Source organism: Panthera onca, chromosome B4, assembly GCF_046562875.1.
Source record: "Panthera onca isolate mPanOnc1 chromosome B4, mPanOnc1 haplotype 2, whole genome shotgun sequence".
NCBI classification, from domain to species: domain Eukaryota; kingdom Metazoa; phylum Chordata; class Mammalia; order Carnivora; family Felidae; genus Panthera; species Panthera onca.
In genome coordinates, this window is record NC_138345.1 from 101,111,807 (window position 1) to 101,134,104 (window position 22,298).

Below are 22,298 nucleotides of genomic sequence, written 5' to 3' on the forward strand. Positions count from 1 at the left end.
ATTAGGATGTAGTTTAACATGGCATAATATAGTCAGTTAATTTATACTAATAAAATGTATGCTTCTAAAATTACTTACACTTAATTTGCACTTATAAAATTTGCCTCACACCCAAACCCACTATTATATATAGGTTCTTTTTATTTCAGTTAAAAAAAAAAAAGGCTTAGTGTTTGGAGATGTTCTTAATAATATTATATGAATCTTTAAAAAAAAAATTTGACCAAATATTACCAACACTCTTGTTTTCTTCTTGTTCTGAATAAAATCACTTGTGTCCTTAATGGGTCAGTTTAATGTTTCTCATTACAATATAATGAAAAATCATTGCCGAGAGCATTGGAACAGAATGAATGATGCTAGGAAACAATAATAGGAAAAACCCGTGGACAAATCAGGTGGCATTTGGCACCAAGAAAGCACAAAATACAACTAACAAATGTTTATTGTTTCTTTCTGTTTGTAAGATATGAATGAGCTGTGGGCAGCGCTGGATACGATTCTTGCTAGAGAATTTAGCCAATTCTTGCCAAGTTACCAGAGAATCCACAGTGGTTTTTGTTTGCTTTGCTTTGCTTTTTTGTGAGATGGGGGTGGTGGGAAGGCTATAAAGGACTAGCGATGACTAGCCGAGACTGAGGGACAGCTGCTAGCAGTGTGGAGTTACTAAAGTAACGTGTGAATGAGGCACGAAATAATAGAGCCCATCTCTGAAAACTGAAGCCGTGTAATGGCTGACGTGTATTATGCTTTGCTGCAGATAACACGGAAGAGACAAAGCCAAAAGGCACTTGCGGATTAAAAAAAATCGAACAATAAAACCATCAAATGGAAAAAATCTTTTCATGTGTTCAGTACCTCTGCATCTTACATTCTGTCCTCTTCCCATTGTCCCAGCCCTCCCTCAAACTGCCAGCTGGAATATTTTGATCGAGAGCGGTACACATAAACAATTACACTTTATGACATTTGATATAGCGGGCCCAGAAGGCTAGAGATGGATTTAGTAAATAATACGTGGCCAGCTGAGAACACTTGGAATGTTAGGTAGGAAAAGATCAGAAAACTGGACTTGGCAGATTCATTTTTGATGTGTCTAGAGTCAAAACCAGAGAAAGCAATGATCACCAGCTTTTATATAACTGCAGGTTTCCATGTGTATTTTCAAAGTATGAGATTCATCTCATTATCAGTGTCCATCTGGTAGATATACCCGTTTTCCTTTGCTTAATTAGATCTTGGACATGAAACATTTAATGCTAATGCATTAATACTTCAACCTAACATTTAAACCCAGTTAAGCTACAGCGGGGATCATAAAGTGATTTCAAAGGGGTCTGAGAAAAACTCTTTTAAGTTATATGACAAAATTATTTGTGTATGCGTATTTCCACTTGCAACTGGTCTACAGCTTTCATTAGGTACCCAAAGAGGTCTACTACCTTTCTCAAGATGAGAGAATTATAATAGAATCTAATGGCCCTTCTTTTCCAAAATCACTCAGTGATGTCTTAATTACCAAGTTCATTGCCCTTGGCATCTTTTCTCTCTCTCTGGTTTTTGCTGATGTATAGCAAATTGCTATAGGTAATCTTCCCTTTCTAGAAATCCCTCTAATTTTCATGATTTATAATTCTCTCCTGGTTTTCTTCTTTCCCTCTAGTAAGCTCTTTAAAAGTCTCATTCGCTGACTGTTTTCCTTCACCTACCAGTAAATGAAAATATACCCCAACATTCTATTCTCTCCCACTTCTGTTTTCCCCTGGATGACTCTCCTGGTTTCAACTTGTATTGACTCCAATTGGAGACTCTTAGCCATGCCGACTCTTCCAAATAGTAGGCCTTTCTCTTAGCTTACACATATGTTTCTATCAGCATACGAGGTACACATATTTAGAAAACCCAGTTTCAGCTCTGAAAAATATTAAATCCATCTTTTTCCATCCATCTCCAGTACCACCACCCTCCCACCCAAATTAACCCTATCACTTGGATGACTGCAATTGTCTTCTAATTGCTTGATTCAGATGTTCTATTAAATTTTCCTTTTCTCTTTATGCATTTATCCCTTCACCTCATGGAAAACAGAATGTTTTTCCACTGTTGAAGTCTGACTGCATTAAAATCCTGCAATGTTTTTCCACTGCTTTCCATACTAGATCAAAAATCTTCCCACACTTCTACTATCCCTACTGAATCCCATAGTGTCTCTTGGCTTCAACAATTTGGTTATTCTCTTTGACTGGTTTCTATTCCTCCTTTACACTATACTTACCATACTTTGAAATCATGATCCTGGCTACATTGCTCAGAACCCCAGACAAACATTCAATGTTTCTTTGTTGCCGACGGGAAAAGTCCGGTAACCTTTCAAATCATTCAGGGTTGCAAACTCTTCTTTCCAATTTACTTACCATTATTCATATACGCAAAACATATTCTACTAGTTCTTTCCTGCTTGGATAGTACTTGTGTGAGTGTGTGTGTGTGTGTGTATGTGTGTGTGCGCGCGCGCGCTTAGGCCTTTGATTATTCTTCTCCCTCTAATTGGAAAGCTCTTCTTCCATTTTTAAGTATCAAAACATTACCTAATATTAAAAATAAAAGGTTAATATCAAATAATACTACTACCAGGAAGTCTTTCCTAGCAGTACAAGTAAGGTTTACATGCTCTGAACAAAATCTTATGTGTATGCTTTTTTGATATATTTTTACTGTGAATTTGTTTTGTTTTGTTTTGTTTTTATACACACACATGTGTAACCCTCTATTCTAGGCAATAGGCTCTTGAATGTTTTTCCCATTTCTAATTAATCATCATCTCCTTCATATTTGTGTTTCCTTTGATAAATAAACTGCCCTTTCCCTACTGAAAAGAACATGTCAATGGTTCACATTTGTTTATATAGTAAGATCCAAATTTTTCTGCACGGACTCAAAGTTTTTCTATTTTCTTTTTTATTGCAACCATCAGTACCATGTACCATTTCTCTTGCAACAACAGAACACTTATTTCCCCAAGCACATCATATGCTCATACCGTCCAGCTTTCACTCCTTATTATTTGGACTTCAATAATTTGTCCCCATGTACCCTGTTGTTTCCCGAACAACAAGCCTGGATCAGGTGCCTCTCTTAAATGTCCCTGTAGTGTTTTGTGCATTTTGTTAACCACACTGTGTTTTTGATTTACTTGTTGACCTGCCTTTCTGCTTATCAACTCTGAATTCCTGGAATGCAGAGATTATCTTGGAATCCTTAGTGCCAGAGTACCTGGAACATAATAGGTGCTTGCTAAAGCTATTTTGAAAGGATAGATTAACTACATAGTTTTCATTTGGAAGTCCATTCATTGTTCAAAATTCATCTCGAATTCTACCTTGCTCTGGAGTCCACCAGGATCCCCCAGTTGGAATTAATCCTTTTTCCTTCTACAGGCCACATCCCTCCTTTAACCTTTCTCATGGGATGTTTTACATTTCATTTTGTGAATTTATTAGTTGTGGCTGTTCCTACCACCCTCCCAAGTTCCAGCATACCTCTTCTGGAAGGTTTTCCTTGATACCCACTACCTAGGCAAAATCTCCTCCCCTGACCTCTCACAGCTCCTAATACACTAGTACCTTGTTTTCAAATGATTTATCATATTTAAATTTTGGTACCTAACGTGACATTCTTAAAGCCTACGAGGGAAGACTTTTTTAACCTCTATGCTCAAAAAGTACTTGATTCAGTTCATAATTCATGTTAAACTAACTTGAGCAGTGATTCATTATTTTTGTATACCCCAGGGGTTTGTCTAGGACTAAGAACGTAATAGAGAGGCAGTCAATATTTTATAAATCAATGAATGACTTAATATAGTTAGATTATTGATATAAATTCCATTTTTGTCTTTTAAGGTAAATGAAATTCTCCAGACCATTCATTAGTTTGAACATTTTTTTCTGTATTCTCTGATTTAGGCAATATTTATTCAATGTGATTGGCTCAATATAAGGTTAATAGTGGATTAGTTTTCCTAACAAATTTTATATTTAAACTTAAATGAATATATTACTAAATGCCTCAGAATCCTGGCCATTGCTTTTATCCTTTTCTCCTTTCTTTCCAAGTTTATTTTTATTTATTTTCAGAGAAATAGAGAGCAAGTGGGGGAGGGACAGAGAGAGAGGGAGACAGAATCCCAAGCAGGCTCCACACCATCAGCACAAAGCCCAATCCGGGCCTTCAACTTACAAACCATAAGATCGAGACCTGACCCAAAATCAAGAGTTGGACACTTAACTGACTCAGCCCCCCCCCGGGTGCCCTTATCCTTTTCTGCTTTTAGTTCCGAAAATGGTATTACAGACAGAGAGAGGTGGCATCTAGGGTGAGGAGTTCAGATATTTACTGGCAGGCAAAAATTGGAATCATGGAATTGTTTTTTAACCCTGAGCAAGATTTACAAATTGAAAATGTCATTGTAAATATGCAAATATTATGGAAATGCTCTTACTGATTAGGATAATTCTAAGAAAACTAATTATGTTCCTGGTCTACCCATCTGTGAGAGCAGTCAAACAGTAAACTGGTTATCATATTTAGATTAAAAGCTATCAGAAAGGAATAATACCTGTTAAAAAACTCAAGAAGTTCAAGAAATGCTAATGTCAAGTGACCCAGTGAAATATAAAAATTTTTGTCTTTGTTTAAAATCACGGAAGTTTCATGCAGATTATAGATAAGTAAATAACCACACTTTTGGCTACGTCCTGGGGTGGTGCTTTCATGCATCCTATCAAAATAAATTGGAATTAAAATAGTTGAAGTATTAGCACAAACTTAGCTGTGCCATTTTGGATTTATTCTAGCTTTGAAATTACAAGGTTTGCTTAAATCCACTTTTATCATTTTAATACCAAAAGCAAGAATGGTATTTGTCTTGATGTTTGTGGTTTATTGTAAGAGATCCAGAATTCTCTCTCTCTCTCCCTCACTCTTATTTATTTGTTTGTTTGTTTGTTTGTTTATTTTTCTCTTTCTTAAGGGGAGACAACAACTGGAAAACATGCTTTTGTGTTTACAGTTTTATATTTGCTGCAGGCGTTGTGTATTGGCTTTTCTCTTCGCTCGTTTCTTTATAAAATATATCCTTTCAGCATCATATGTTTTTTTGTTTTGTAGAATAAAGTTTTATATCACTGGAATGACCTATGGGTTTTTAAAAGATACTGGATGGAAGACAAAGTGTGCTCTTCCTAAACGATGAATTGCTTACCACTGATATAAATTTATCATTGATATTTGTTTTCTTTTTTTTTTTTCAAGGAGTTGCAACAGTATCTAGCTAACCTGGCTGAACAGTGCAGTGCTGATAATAATGGTGTAGAACTCCCTGTTGTAATAATTCTTGACAATCTTCATCATGTGGGCTCTTTGAGTGATATCTTCAATGGTTTTCTCAACTGTAAATACAACAAATGGTATGCTTATGAAAGGTTTGAATGATGAAATGATAATAAAATTTGCTTTCTTATGCCTTTAAACCTTTTAAAACCTATGGTTTTCAGTGGATGCTATTAATTTGAGAAGCTTCATTAATATTATAACGCATTTTTAAAAACTCCCTGTGCATTTTTTCAAACGTCTGTTTATTCCTTCAACACTTAGTCCCAGGCAACTTTTATGGAAACATGTTTTACTTGATAGTGTTAGCTTCTACAGATATGCTGAAGGTCTGGGAGACCAGTATCCATGACAGAATGGATCCAGGAAATGAAGAACTAAAATGAAGCTTTAGGGCTCTGGTTTCATTTTTACTCCATATCAAAGTTTCAATTCATCCTTCCCATGAAGATAAATTTAATGCATTCAGATATATCTCTTTCCATTAATGAGTCTAATTTTTAACTATTTACTATGAAAGTAAAAGGTTGAAGTCGGATATAAAAAAATCTGAAAACCCACTAAAGATTCACTATAGTATGGCCTCTAAAGAAAGGGTATACAAGAGCAAGCTAAATATTAGTTTTAATGGTGCAAATATCCCAATTAATCTCTGCTAGAGATTTTTTAAATGCTAAAAATAGATCAGCATAAGAGAAGCACTGAAACAAGAATGCAAATTTTCTCATGTTATTAAGAAACTTTAAAATATCTATGAAATAATAAAAAAAGGAAAAATTAATGCATTTGATTATAATCGTAAGAGCCATAAGATATCATAGTGAAATGAGGCTACTGTGATTATTCTGTCTAACCTTTTTATCTTATAGATGAGTAAACTCAGACTCAGAAAGGTAAAAGAATTCTCCTAGGATGCCAGACCTGAAATTAGACTCCCAAACCCAAATTTCCACTCAATGATCTTTGTTATTTTTCAACCTAACATGACAGTATTACCCTTTTAAAGCCTAATGTTAAAATGGAATAATCCATATTTACCTAAATTTTTTCTTAAGGCAATTTTAATGTACTAATCTCTTTTACCTTCAGTACATCCACACATTTTATTTTATTTTATTTTCCAGTCCATATATTATTGGAACAATGAATCAGGGAGTTTCTTCATCACCAAATCTAGAGTTGCATCACAATTTCAGGTAAAGATAAACCAAATGTTTTACTTTTATTATTATTATTTATTTTATTTTTTTGTAACATCTCTTTCTCTTTGCTTTCGGTTAGTGTTCTTCCATTTGTACATTGACAACTCCTGCCCATGGTGACCTGTGGTGTGAAAATAATTCTCACTTCTTCTGACATTCTTTCTCGAGCAGACGTTTTGTAATCCTCAACCATAATCAGAAGTGTTTCTTTAAAAACAAGAGAGAGAGAGAGAGAGAGAAAGAGAGAAAAGGAAAGGAAAGAAATGTTTGTCCTGCTCGCATTGTCACCAGCTAAAGTAGAGCATTTTTCTTCTAAGTGTGAGGAATGTGAAGAGAGTTCCTATTTCAGGATTTGTGATTCTCCTACAGAAGACGACTCAGCGTGTATACTCCCACTCACTTCTGACACACAAGAGCTTCCCTTTAGCTCAAAAAGAAAAGTTAGTTGCTTTATATGCCTCTAATGCTAATGGATCTGTAACCCCTTTGAGCATTAAAGTGAGCCACCAATTAAAATAGGAACATTCTTAATTTTAATTGGAAAGAGAATGCTGTGGGCTTAAAACTTAATTTATTTAAAGATTTATGATTTTTTTTTTCCTTTTTGTAGGTGGGTGCTATGCGCAAACCACACAGAACCAGTGAAAGGATTTTTAGGCAGATATCTTCGAAGAAAACTGATAGAGATAGAAATTGAAAGGAATATACGCAATAACGACTTAGTCAAAATTATAGATTGGATTCCTAAGACATGGCATCATCTCAACAGTTTTTTGGAAACACACAGTTCTTCTGATGTTACCATTGGTGAGTTCCAAAATTGCAATATGCCATTTTCCAGGAACTAAGAGTACGGTGCTGAAGATGGCCAGATTGGATGGTAGAAAATAACAAGTGAAGCTAATTTTTTCAGGCTTCCAAAGATTGAAGTTTTCTCTTTTCCTTCTGAAAGTTTGCCTTCTTCTAAGCTTTATATCTCTGATTACATTCATTTTGGCTGACAATTATGGTTTCCTAAGATTTGACTGAAATCAAATAAGTTTAACATAGACAAATATTTAAAAATCAGATAATCATTTGAAATAAATTGTTATCCGTTTCAAGTCCTTTCTTATGCTAAAAACAAATTTTATTTTATTTTTTTATTTAAAATTTTTTTAAACATTTATTCATTTTTGAAAGGCAGAGAGAGAGAGAGAGAGACAGAGCATGAATGGGGGAGGGGCAGAAAGAGAGGAAGACACAGAAACAGAAGCAGGCTCCAGGCTCTGAGCTATCAGCACAGAGCCCGACATGGGGCTTGAACTCACGGACCGCGAGATCATGACCCGAGCCGAAGACAGCCACTTAACCGACTGAGCCACCAAGCCACCCCTAAAAACAAATTTTAATCAGTGATTCACATCAAACATAGTTGTGAGAGAAGATTTTAGTTAGAAACACTTTAGGTGTTTTATGGATAATTGAAGTTGTTTTATATTTTTCATTGAGATAAAACTGAATTACTTCCTGTTAGTTGACATAACGATGTTTATTTTTCTATTCCTCCTTAAATTGCATGTATAAAAGTCTCTTTCCCATACTGATGGATCATAAAGATGCAGTCAATAAGATACAATGTAAATGAGAAGAAGAATTTAACATTTGAGATCAGAAGACCAAAGCTGAGTCCCGTTTCTGCAAATAATGACATATTTTATATTTGGCAGTTTATTTCAGCTCAGTTTCATTATCTGTAAAATGGGGCATGGGGTTTGGATTATCACATGTAAGGTTTCTCCAACTCTAATATATTATATTTTAGATTAAGATTTTAGGGTCAAAGGAAGGGGAATTCAGAAGAGTGAGTCATCAGTAAAATGTACTTTGATAATAATCAAGCTGGGCAAGATTATAATTAAGAATCCTGCAAGGCATATTATTACTTCCCAAAAAATGATGTCTGAATATTTATGTGTTCAGGTTGTTAAATTTAATGCTTCTCAAAAATGGTTTGTTTTCTTCTTCGTAGGTCCCCGACTTTTCCTTCCTTGCCCTATGGATGTAGAAGCTTCTAGAGTTTGGTTCATGGATCTCTGGAACTATTCTTTGGTTCCTTACATTCTGGAAGCAGTGAGAGAAGGTCTTCAGGTATAGCACTCAATTTTCTTTACTGTTTAAAAACAAACAGGGGCACCTGGGTGGCTCAGTTGGTTAGGCATCCGACTTCGGCTCAGGTCACGATCTCGCGGTCCGCGAGTTCGAGCCCCGCATCGGGCTCTGGGCTGATGGCTCAGAGCCTGGAGCCTGCTTCCGATTCTGTGTCTCCCTCTCTCTCTGCCCCTCCCCCGTTCATGCTGTGTCTCTCTCTGTCTCAAAAATAAATAAACGTTAAAAAAAATTAAAAAAAAATAAAAACAAACAAATAATATCATCCTTTTGAAAGCCAAAAACACTTTTTTCTCTCAGTATATATACAGAAAACTGAAGGCATGAACTACATAAAAATACTGGGAAAATTCTAAAGATCAGCTAATATATCGCACTTTATTTATCTATGTGTTCTCTTCTGAGAATAAATATGTAGAAGAAAGAGAAAACACTTATTCCAACCACCACCCATTTAAAGCCAAATTTATTGCCATGGATAATAGCAGTTAGTTGATAGCCAGTTAATTGGACAGTGCTACATCTTATAAGACAGGCTTGTTTACATGGGTCTTGAACACTTATTCATTTATCATGTAATTTGCAACAAATAGTTTTTGCTTACAGGTTCCCTGTTTTTAGCATGTTTCATTTTTTGAAGCCCTTTAATGTCACTTGTAAGATCCTTTACTATCTTGAGGGAGTGCTCTAAATTCTAAGGCAGTTGACTTTTTAAAACCTGTGGTAGGGGAGGGCCTGGATGGCTCAGTCGGTAAAGCGTCTGACTTCAGCTCAGTCTTGATCTCACAGTTTATGGGTTCAAGCCCTGTGTCGGGCTCTGTGCTGACCTCTCAGCACCTGGAGTCTGCTTCAGGAGATTCTGTGTCTCCCTCTCTCTGCCCCTCCCCCACTCATGCTCACTCACTCTCTCAAAAAGTAAACAAACACTAAAAAAATTAAAAGTAAAATAAATGAAAACTATGGTAGGATCGAAAAGAATGAAATCTTGCCATTTGCAGTGTCCTTTCCCTTTCTTTCCCAGCATGCTCTCCTCACCTAGTATAACAGTCTGGCAGTATTTGGAACCATCATGATGGTTCTGGTGAACATGATAAATATTATGTGGATGAGGATGTTCAGAGATAATAACCCTAGAGAATGCTATCAACTGGTTTGCAGATTTAAATAATCCATTTTCGTATTTTAAGAGTATGAGCCAATCTAGCCCCAGTAAATGGTTTCAACAAAATAAAAGACTATACCAAAGGTTTCTGTTTTTTAAGTTTAATACATCACTTTTCTGGATTCCTCTAAAACTATTAGGCTAAGATGTGAGTCTCTCAATTTCAATCATTTATGCAAAAAAAATTATATGAAAATGTATAATATTCTAGAATTCATAATTATGAAAACTAATATCTAAATGAATTATATGTTTTCTTCAGATAGTTTCAGTATTAATAAGCTATCATCCAAGTCTTTATATATAAAATTCTTTGTATTTTGTACTTGCTAATACATATAAAGAAAAAGAAGCTTTTACAAACTCAAAAACAGTAATACCTAAGAATACTGAGCTTCCTTAGATATCATTTTTGAAAAGGGCATAAGTTCTAGGGTGCCTGGGTGGTTCAATCAGTTAAGCATCTGACTCTTGGTTTCTGCTCAGGTCATGATCTCAGGGTTTATGGATCCAAGCCCCATGTTAGGCTCCATGCAGACAATGCAGAGCCTGCTTGGGATTCTCTGTCTCTGTCTCTCTCTGCCCCTCCCCCACTCATGGTGTGTGTGTGTGTCTCTCTCTCTCTCAAAATAAATAAACTTCAAAAAAAGTACATAAGTTCTTTTTTTAATATTTTAATCAGTATTATTTATAAAACACTATTCTGAAAATTATAATTTTATACAGCTTCCATTTAGGCAAACGCATGACCATTAGAGTAATGTGTTTCCCAGACTAAAACTGGGAGATATTTCAAAACTACTATTTTTTTAAGTTCACTTATTTTGAGAGAGAGACAAGCGTGCATGCGCACAAGTAGGGGAGGGACAGGGAGAGAAAATCGTAAGCAGGCTCAGCACTGTGAGTTAAGAGCCCAATGTGGGCTTAAACTCATCAATCTACGTTCAATCATGACCTGAGCCAAAATCAAGAGTCGGTCACTTAACCAACTGAGCCACCCAGGCACCCCTCAAAATTATTTTTGAAGAGGGGTAGAAATGTCTTGTTTCTTGCTGTGGGTGTAGATGTTTAGTAATAGGTTAGTGTGAATACTAAATCAACCATGATGCAGGGAGTGTACAGGGGGAAATCTAACACAATGGAGAGATAAGAAATCCAGAAATCCATTGGCAGATGATATTCCTGGGGTGGTCCACGTATATGTTTTCTGTAAGAGCAGGAAGAAAGGGAATCGCGTGTGTTATAAACCATTTCCTTGGATTCAAAACCTTGAATTAGAACAAGAGGTGAAAAAACAAAGCCTGACTGCAAAGATGAAAATCTGAGTTGAGAGGAGTGGAAAAATTTCTTTTTAAATGAATGCTTTGATGAGGAACCATATGGGGATACTCTCTGCCAGATGTTCTAGTTGGAAAAAAAAAAAAAAAACAAACCTCTGGTGATAACAATGGATTCTGATTTTTATTCTGGTGATTCTACCTTTCTTGAAATGTGAACAATCTACTTATAGTATTCTAAATACTTAACTATATCTGCTTTCCATTACTTTTATATAGTATCTATTTTACTCTGAAATATAGAATTGGACCTATTTAGCATTTTATTTATTTATTTTAATATAAAAACATTTCTTTTTTTTTTTTTTTTTTACATTTATTTATTTATTTTTTTTTTTTTGAGAGACAGAGAGAGACAGAGCACAAGTTGGGGAAGGGCAGAGAGAGAAGGAGACACAGAATCCAAAGCAGGCTCCAGGCTCTGAGATGTCAGCACAGAGCCTGACGTGGGGCTCGAACTCACAAACCATGAGATCATGACCTGAGCCGAAGTCGGACACTTAACCGACTGAGCCACCCAGGCACCCCAATATTTAGCATTTTATTAGCCACCTCCAATTTTGCTCTCCTTGGTGATTCATTAAAAGGTTGTCATCAGTTGATTCTAGAATTTCATATTCTTTTTGTAACATATATTTTCCAAGAAATATAAATTTTCGTTCAATTGGCTTAACTTGTATAGCATGCTTTGTCTTACAGATCTATAAAGCAGGTTTTTAACTAGAGAAAACTTTTGCTCCAAAACAAGATAACTATATAAAAAAAAAAAAAAAAGAAAAATCTAGGATTGCTACTCCTGCCATCATCTCCCAGGAAATACACAGATATCAGGACCTGGCCTCCTCTCTCTCTCTCTCTCTCTCTCTCTCTCTCTCTCGCTCTCTCAAGTCAAGGCTGACACAACCCTGCATAGTTCCTCCAGGAGAAACCCAAAAGATAATTCGAAGGCAATCCATGTGTCTTTTATGGTGTCAATGTCCACCATTTTGCTCTTGTCTAACTGAACCACAATAAGCCATATAGAACAGCTCACAGTATGCTATCTGGGACCAAATATGCACCTGGTAACCAGGATTGCCCTCAGTGGAGCAGGTCAAGGAGAAAGGGAAGTACATCAGAGAACAAGTTTGCCCATGTTACTGCTGTCTCCTCTTCATTTTAGCTTGTCTTTCTGTCCCCCTGCAGCCTTGTGATTGTTTACAAAGTCCCCTCTACCTCTTTCTCTTTGGTGTGCCCTTCTTAATAGTTTCATTTTTTCTTCCAGCTTAAAAAACTTTTAGCATATCTTGTACTTGTCTTCTCCCCTCGAATCCACTGCCAGTACTTTAACAAGGCTTTATTATCTCTTTCATACTGACTCTGCTTCCACTTGAGTCCTTCCATTTCCCCTTTTTCTCTTCTTTTACCACTGACCTTATAAATATATATCTAAAAAGAGTTTTTACAAGGAACAATGAAATTATTGGGGGAAATTAATCCAAAGAAAATGGCTATCAGAGAAAGGATCCTTATTTTCAAAGAAAGTTTGAGTAGAATGAGGTTGACAGAGAAAAACTCTCTTATTTGATTTATCATCTTCCCAAAGTGCACTTTAGTAGAGAACTCTGTTTACTGTCTAGCATGCCTTGTTTCAGTTCTCCCTCACTGGAACATTTCTTTCTCAGCTGTGAGTTTTCTTTTGGTTAATAAAATTACTAATAAAGATAAATGTGCGCCGTGATATTTATATGCGTTTTACGTAAACGTCCCTCACCCTGTCTCCCAAATGGTGACCACCTAGCCCAAATGGTCAGCTTCATTTTGTTTCTCCTTCAAGTTTCCAGAGAGATATGTACACAGATGTGTATTTATAATCTGAAAAGTTGTATACAGACACAATCCGCTTGAAAGGTCCCTAAGAACTCAGGGTGCAAAGGAATCTGTAAGTTAGTGTCACCTGTTTTACTGAATAGAAATATATTTTATATTTATTAAATATGTAACCATTTTTTAGATGTATGGGAAACGGGCACCTTGGGAAGACCCCTCAAAGTGGGTGCTTGACACATACCCATGGAGCTCAGCGTCTCTGCCTCAGGATGGTCCAGCATTACTTCAGTTGCGACCAGAAGATGTTGGGTACGAAGGCTGCATAGCCACTAAGGAAGCCACAACCTCAAAGCACATTCCACAAAGTGACACGGAAGGGGATCCTCTGGTAAGAAACTGATGTGTGATCCTTCTAATATAAGTTTAATTACAGTGTGTGGTCATCAATATTTAGTCATTTGTACCAAGGATATAGTTATCTTAGGTAGGATTTGGTACTGTCCTGATACAGGTATTCAGTTTTAACTCTTACCTTTGGTCTGCTTTCATTGGGTGAAATTCTTAAAGGCCAACCTTGAATGCTTAAAAATCAAGAAACACTAAAACTAGGCCGTATGCTTTGACCCTAATTTTTATCTTACTAGGTGTAAAACTGTGTAAATAAATTAATAAATCTTCAACATTACAGACTCGATTCACTAGGTATTTAAGAGAACACTGAATTTTGTGTTTAAATTGTAAAAAAATAATGTAACATACACTTGGAGAACTAAAGAATATTTTACATATATCAACTAGTTTGACTAAATTGAGAATTAGTCTTTTGTTGTCTGTGGTAAAGAATAAACTGACTTGGAAATCAAAGGGGACTTATTCTCCCTGATTCTCCCTGTGTGCTGAATTTGCAATTGTGTGTAGCTTCATAAAGATGAGTAAAACTCCAAAGTATGAGTACTCTGAAAATATTAAGTAAAGGGTATTATTAGGAAGATATTTTATCTTCATGTATTTTTTTTTTATGTTTGTAGATGCATTTGTATAGATTGGTATCAAATGTAGTGCGTTTATTAGCTTACCTTTCTAAAGAAATCACTGGACTTGCACATTCCATACAGAAAGAAAAGATACTGAAAAAAAAGCCATTTTGCTACTTAAAACAAATGAACAAAAAAGAAAATGATTAAAAATCATAGCCTATGATTATACCCAAGAACATAAAATGACTTGATATTTTCTGGAATATTCCTATACCCTCAACCCCAATACATATACAACGTTTTCATCCCAGATGACCATTCTTAACATTTTGGGGGTTACATGTGAACAGCCTCAGAGATTTTTAAGATCTTTTCCCCAGCAAAGTGCACTCACACACAGGAAAATTTGCGTACTATTTCAAAGGCTTCCATAGAGTCATGGAAGTATACTTATAGACCTGCTTAGAGTCTGGGGAACTCCTATATAGGACTTCCTATATTGGACTTTTGCTCTAGACCATCAAATCCTTAAGGGCCTAGACTTGTATTTTTATTACAGGTAGCTGGCCCTTTAGCTTGTACATAGCTTGAAATCAACAGTGGTGGAGGGATTGGTTTGGATGCAACATAATTGTGAGCATACACTAATTAATTGCTTACAGAATGGTTAACATTTAACAGTAAATATAAGCTTTAGAGTACAAGTATGGGTTATCACATATGAATTTTTTTTATTACTTCTAGTCTTACCTTTGTAGTGTTGATAGACTGTGTCTGCAGTAGGGAGAGGTTTTATAGCGTTTGTTTTGAAATTATACTGTAGAGTAAGTTATGCCCTCAGCTTTCCCAATTCCCACACTCCTCATCAGCTAAACCCTGCAATCTTCCCTGGCTCTAAATGCTCTTGTCTTCTAGTGTGGTAAAGAGGTCCAGAATCTCCCATACTGAGGGAAAATTAGGGTTAAAAAAATCTGATTCTTAAACAGCTGCTCAACTAAATATCTTAAGAAACAGGGATTATGAAATGTTAAATAGAAGACTTATCTAAAAGTAAATCTTTAGATCAGGCATATTCTGATAAAAAAATAAATATCCTCTTGATCTGCTTTTATTTTGTTGTAGTTCTATAATTACTAACATCAAGTAAAATATATTTGCGGTCCAATCTAAATAAAAAGTATTTGGGAAAAAATCCACTATTTAATGTCAGAAATACATGTTTGGATATGAACAAGGATTCAGGTTTTTGATGCATCTCCCAGTATTTGATTCATTATCAACAAACTCATTCATAGTTCCATAAGTATTAATAAGTATGTACTCAGGGCTAAGACCTGGTGGTCAGGACATAAATAAAATATCATTTCTGATCCCAAGAAGCTCACAGTCCATTAGTGTAGAGAGATGTCTACTTATATAAATTATAGTTAAAGAATAGTAGTCACATGCTAGGTGAAGTTGTGAGTCCATCGAGGAAGTGATTAGAAGAAAGCTTCACAGAGAAGGAGATACTTGAGCTGCGTCTGGAAGGACGAATAGAAGTTCATCTTGTGGTTGGCTGGAGAACATCCAAGATTAAGGAAGCAGCAGGGGAACTGTGAAACAGTATAATAAAAATGATGAGTTTAGGAAGCTATATGCAGATTGGTGAGATTAGAACAAAAGGGGCAAGAACAACTGAAGCTACAAAAGTCTGCAATTGCTACATTATGCCCAAGGCTTTTTTATCTTTGAAGGAATTCAGAACTTTATCACACAGATAATGAGGCATTACCAAAGGTGTTTGGGCAGGGCACTTAATTTACCTTAGCAAGATTTGCAAGTTATAAAGATCGCTTTGGTAACAGAACAGAGGACAGATTAAAAGAGAGAGGCTGGAGGCTGGGAGCCCAGCAGATTTGTAAATAGCAGGGGTGATAAGGACCTGACCAAGGACAAGGCAGAGGAGAGGAGGGAAATTCTTGTGCAGAAAATAATGATTTATCCCAATGACTATTGGTTCAGATGTAACCTTGCCCCCTCTTGTAATCTCCTTTGACCTGAACTCATAGAGCAGCACTGTGAGAAAGCAAAGTAAATCCCTTGTGTACATTTATTATGGATCTGAGACTTGGAACTTATTCTAACAAAATGTATTTACTATATGGCACAATTTTCATAGATTAAGACTTTAATAACACTTCTGTTATATAATAAAACGTTTATAGCATTCAGCATTCAAGCGATTTGAAACATTTATGAGTGAGATAGAATAATAACCCATTAAACGGACTTCATTTACAATTTCTACTCTTAGTAAATCAGGAGGACGCTCAACACACAATTGCGTTTCACAAATTCTCTTTACTCAAATGCTTGAACATACAGCTGGCGACTAATGTGGGAGGAATTGACACCAGAAAGGAGAGAGACAGTATGAATGTGAATGGAGGTTAGGGTGTGTGGGTGAGAGAGAGAGAGGGAGAGAGGGAGACAGAGAAAGGAAGCGTTGATGGAGATTTGGCTTTTTGCCTTATTGGGTTTGAGAGATTGTCACTACTTTCAAATCTGTATGTAGCTGATTGAATAAATTCAGAGAGTTAGACTAACAATTATGTTGAAAAATACTGTCCTGAAGAATATTAAAATGACTTTAAAATGTGCTATAAACTGTGAACTTCTTGGTGAGAAAGGCATACTTGCTGTAATTGGTGATTATCAGTTTATCATTTATTTCAAAAGCATTTATTGAACACACATTTTACACTGAGCCCACAAGCATGCATAGCCTAACATATCACTAAGGAATCCTTTTTTTAGATTTTTTTTTTTTCTTTTGGATCAGATTCTCTATTTCTCTAGGTTGGAAAAAAAAAAAAGAACAACTTTGATGACTTTATACAATAATACATTAGTCTGCATTAAACAACAGAAAGATGATTACAATTTATAGAATCCCTCGACAAGAAAACAAGTCCACTCCTTTCATGAAGACAGGTGCCAGTTTTTCTGCACTTTCTCAAATGGTTGCACAATCCATCCACAATTTGCTTTTAAACAATTTTTCTTTTGTCTCCAAAGTGGGTCTGCAGATCTTACCACAAGCCAAGCAAGGTGGCTGCCTTTTATTTTGTAAGACATGGACACGCTAGCTGTCTTTCTCCCCAGGTGCTTTCATGCATATGCCCCTTTTACTGGAACACATATTACCATTGTCCTATCAAGCTGGGAGACCTGAGACAGCTGCTGCTGTTCCAGAAGGCGGCTCTTGTTTTCAGTGGCGTAGCAATCATATTTTAGCCAGAAATTTCAACAACGTCAGAAACTTGACAGGGATTCTTTCCTTCTCCCTCTTCCAACACTCATGGTCGGCTTCATTCACTCACCTCCTTGGAGGTCAGCTCCTGAACAGCAGATGGTGTGCTTGAGTGCGGCAGCTGGCTTCATTCCCCTCCGTCCCCTCCTTCTCTCAGGGGAGCGCGAGTGGGCGCCTGTGTGCGCGTCTGCGTGTGTATGAACATTCACGACTTTCCGTTGCCATTCAATGCTTTCTGCTTCTCCCCGCCAAAAAGCTAGGCAGCTTGGCGAACTCTCCAGCAAAGAGCCCAGATGTCCAGCTGTGATACGGCTTCCTTCCCAGTCGCCCTGCTGGAGCAGTATTCATTCACGACCCCAAATAAAAGAGCTGTCTCGAGGCCCTGTTTTGTCCTTATGGTTTGGTGGCGTAGCCGTGTTTGGGAGAAACCGTGTAGGAGCTGGAGGCAACTAATAAAAATCTCAGATTGTTTTCCCGTTTCACTTGGACGGGATGAGACGGTGCCTCGGTGTGGCTCAGGGCCGTGTGTTTTGTGGGGCTGGCTCGCTCACTGCATCACTGCCTACATCGATGTCTCTTTTTCTTTCTTCAGATGAATATGCTAATGAAACTCCAAGAAGCAGCCAATTACTCGGGCACACAAAGCTGTGACAGCGATAGCACCAGCCACCAAGAAGACATTTTAGATTCATCTCTCGAGTCTACTCTCTAGAGGGTGAAAAAAGTTAGGGGAAGAGACTCATGCTTTTTCGAAATGTGTAAAAAGTAAAGTATTTTCACTAAACCACTGCCAGTATGAAAGCACCCTGTCAGGGGCCCTGACCCAGAGTTGTGGTCTCCAAGGAGGCAGCTGAACCGAGTCTGAACCGCCAAGATGCTAAATTGAGATGGGAGCTTAACTTTATTTTGTTTCTAGGCGTTTTTATATCCGTGGAGTGACGTACGGCTCCACTGCTCAACTGGAAAGGACCCTAATGACAGGGCAACCGAATAGATTGCACACGGGATAGCCAAACTGGACTTTATTTTTCTCCTCTTTAAAAGTTTACAGTGCAGACCTTTTTTTGTCCCCTCCTTTCGTTTCCTCTGACGGGCCGTCCTCCCCAGGCAGGGCCCCTTCTCCGTCCAGCCTCCCTTGTGCCACATGGTGCTGGTCCCAGGGCTCCAGTAGTGTTCGTGTGGTGCGCTCACCCCATTGCAAAATGCAGCCGCGAGGCCAGCCCTCCGTCAGCACTAAGGGAATTGTGCTACCGCCAGGAAAACACTACTGCGGCGAACTGGATACGTGCCAATGTGATTCCTAACTGCCACGTTCACACGATGTGCTCCGCCCACTTTTCCGTGTATGAGTCACAGGTTTTATAAGGTTGTTTTTACCACAGTGGTCTTTGTAAACCACCTGCCCACTCCCTTAACAAGAGTTTTATACCAATTAATAGTCGACACTGACAAAAGGCTTTTTTAGGGCTTCGTTCGTTTGAGCCTTTTCAGTGAAAGAAGGGACATTTCCTATGGTGCTGTCTCACTGCCTTAAAACAGATTTCTACAACAGTTTAACAGCTGGTTTAAATCCTAAACCACTGGTAATTTCCACTGTCTTTTCATTTACAACCAAGCAATGCCAGTTAATACAATAGCCTCATCTCTATATATCTTTTTTTTTTTTTTTTTTTTTTTGGAAGAATTGGTTAGGAGAAAAAAAAAATCAGTATTTTTACCTGGGGTATTTAGATTGCCTTTCCTCCAAAATGTTCAAGTAACCCGGAAACCCTCTCTGACCGTCACTTAAAAGCGAAGACATGTGGCTGAACTCCATCCAGTTATAGGCAAGAGAGTTTTAGAAGGAGGGAGATTTGGAGATGCAACATGAGCACAACTGTCTGGCTTTCCTCCCCGATTCCTTTTCTTATTACTGTTACTCTTAGTTTTGAGCATGTTGTTTCGATTGCTATTGTCGTACATGAGAAATTCAGCATTAAAGAACACTGAAGCAGTGTAGTCACTGTGGAAGAGGAAGCGTTTATACTGTAAAAGAAGGTTAGATTTGCACAGTCTACTGGGTAGGTATTGTAAATAATCATTTTAAAAACTCGCACAAATCCAAGCAGACACACACGAAAATGTATCTTCTCCCGTTGGTGTTAAGCGGTGTTTCGCTTGCTGAGATTTCCTGTACATTGCGAACAAATACAGAATGCAAACCCTCGAAGCTGTCATTATCCGGCGTGTTTGTCCTGTACTTAACAGTTGTTATGACTATGCAGGAGCTATCAGTGCTAGAGTGAGCATGCTTCAAAACTGTTCATGAAGCCAATACGTATTTGGAAAAGAAAAATGTCCAAAAGTGCATCTGTTGTGGCAGGCTTTAAAGAGAGTGCATGAAAACTGATGGGAATCATTGGAGAAGTTACCACCATACACAGGACAGGTCTTTAAGTTTTTAGAACCGAAGGGCTAGGCCATGGTGTAGACTTGTTCTATGCACGTGAAAATATGTTGCTTTCAGGAGGTGCGATTGGTGCTACTCTCTGTGACCACCCGTGGGTCAGTTGCTCTAGAACAATAACAACACAAGACATCGGTGCAGTTTTCAGAGTGTCTCTAAGTCTCTAGGTCCTACCCGGTGCTATTGCCCTAAGGGAAATCTGAACCGAATTTATGCACATAGAATTGTCACCCTGACTTTGAAGCCTCAAACATGGATCAAAGCTGTTTTGAAACATCACTATATGTAGCTGGATGAGTGACTAGTTGCCCTTGTATAATACGTGATCTAAAACAATTGCTAATCTTTCCCTGCCATTTCGAGAAACACAGTCCAAACATGATCATAAACAGAAATCCCTGCAATACATCCCAGTAGGTTCACCTAGTTTACAACTTAAACTAGTTTGTGAAACATTTGTCTGTAAACATTTTATATTTTGTACATTTTTGATGTAACATATCATGTAAATAGGCAGAAACAGTGAAATAAATCATCTGAAAAGTTTTGTAGTCTTTGTAAAGCCCCGACAATAAGTACTTGGTGTCAATGGACTTAACTGGATGATGTATTTTCTATTGGTTTATTGTTCCTCTAGCTTGTAAACCAGCTTGCATATATTTTTTTGCAAATGTGCACCCTGTATCTGTCTAAATTATTACTTTGCCATTAAAGTGGAATTATTTATTGACAACGAGGTGTGGTGTCTGTGTATGGAGAAAAACTGAATAACCGTGTGCCAAAAGTGTCAAGCTTTCAAACGTTGCTTGTGCTATTAATCCGCCATCAACAGGGATGTGTGGAAATTTTCATTTTTTATATCTTACAGAAAGAACCACATAGATTTTAATAAATAAACCGAGGGTACTAGAAATAAATAAACTGACGGTACTAGAAATAAATAAACTGAGGGTACTAGAAATATTTTTAATGAAATTTATTCAGTATTTTTAGAAAACTCTGACTAGTGTAAATGTTTGATTATGAAATAAGAATTGATATAAAATAGAATGTTGATATTACCTAAATCAACTTAAGTGTTTCTTTGTTTATATTTCATTAAATCCTCGATTTTCTAAAATACTTATTTTGAGAAAGAGAGAGCATATGGAAGGGGCAGAGAGAGAGGGTGGATCTCTCTACACCTGGGTGGCTTGGTGGGTTAAGCGTCCAATTCTTAGGCAAACCTTAAGAGACTCTTTTTTTTTTTTTTTTTTAAGTTTACTTTTGAGGAGGAGGGTGGCAGAGGGAGAAAGAGAGACAGAGAGACAGAGAATCCAAAACAGGCTCTGCGCTGTCAACGGGGAGCTGGCTGTGGAGCTCCAACTCACAAACTGTGAGATCATGACCTGAGCCAAAATCAAGAGTCAGACACTTAACCAACTGAGCCGCGCAGATGCCCCAACCATTAGAGACTCTTAAATTCAGGGAACAAACTGAGCGTTGCTAGAGAGGTGTTGGGTGGGGCATTGGGCTAAATGGGTGATGGGCATTAAAGAGGGCACTTTTTGGAACGTGCACTGGGTGTTGTATGTAAGTGAGGAATCACTAAATTCTATAGCTGAAATCATTACTACACTGTATGTTCACCAATTTTGATTTAAATAAAAAAATAAATACTCTCAAAAAGAACAAAAAGAAAAGAAAAGCATCCAACTCTTGACTTTGGCTCAGGGTCATGATCTTACGGTTTTGTGGGTTCAAGCCCTGCATCGGGCTTTGCAAACTGACTGCGTGGAGCCTACTTGGGATTCTCCCTCTCCTCTCTCTCTGCCCCTCCCCTGCTCACGCTCTCTCTGTCTCTCAATAAATAAACTTTAAGAAACTCAAAACCCTACTTATATTGGGGCACCTGGGTGGCTCAGTCAGTTGAGCGTCCCACTTTGGCTCAGGTCATGATCTCGCAGTTCATGAGCTCGAGCTCCACATCAGGCTCTGTGCTGATAGCTCAGAGCCTAGAGCCTGCTTCAGATTCTGTGTGTGTGTGTGTCTGCCCTTTCCCCCCCACCCCCCCGTCTCTATCTGTCTCTCAAAAATAAACATTAACAATTTTTACAAAAACCTACTTATATCATCCAAATATACATTATATTTACTGGAGTTGGAACCTAAGGTATTTTGAAAAAAAATTCTAATATAAAGGGAGTTTTTATAATCTCAATTAAAAAATTAGGCACCCCCCCCAAAATTATTCTGCTTTAACATATTTTAGAACTAAAAGTTTAAAAGAGGATTTAATGAGGGGCACCAGAGGGGCTCAGTTGGTTAAGTGTCTAACCCTTGATTTCGGCTCAGGTCATGATCTCACAGTTCGTGAGATCTCACAATTCTCTCTCTCCCTCTCTCCCTCTCTCTGCCCCTTCGCATCTCACTCTCAGTCACTCTCTCTCTCTAAAAATAAACTTAAAAAGAAAAGAATTTATCTTTTAATTTCCTCATGTAGAAAAGAGAGATAGTAAGGATACCAACCTGTAGGGCTGTTGGAGGACTGA

The 22,298-nt window shown here is 37.4% G+C and overlaps 1 protein-coding gene across 6 annotated transcripts in view; it reads left to right on the plus strand.

Moving 5' to 3' along the window:
* The window catches only part of NAV3 (neuron navigator 3), an 821,282-nt gene extending 800,782 nt beyond the window's left edge, over nt 1–20,500 (plus strand). For all 6 annotated transcript variants that reach the window (XM_078449654.2, XM_060656893.3, XM_078449653.2 and 3 more), the window contains 6 exons: nt 5,314–5,468; nt 6,516–6,587; nt 7,204–7,400; nt 8,605–8,723; nt 13,234–13,437; nt 17,914–20,500. In XM_078449654.2, coding sequence (XP_078305780.1) covers nt 5,314–5,468; nt 6,516–6,587; nt 7,204–7,400; nt 8,605–8,723; nt 13,234–13,437; nt 17,914–18,033 — 867 coding nt within the window. In that variant the 3' untranslated portion in view covers nt 18,034–20,500. The remainder of the gene's footprint in view (nt 1–5,313; nt 5,469–6,515; nt 6,588–7,203; nt 7,401–8,604; nt 8,724–13,233; nt 13,438–17,913) is intronic.
* Nucleotides 20,501–22,298: the final 1,798 nt, after the last annotated feature.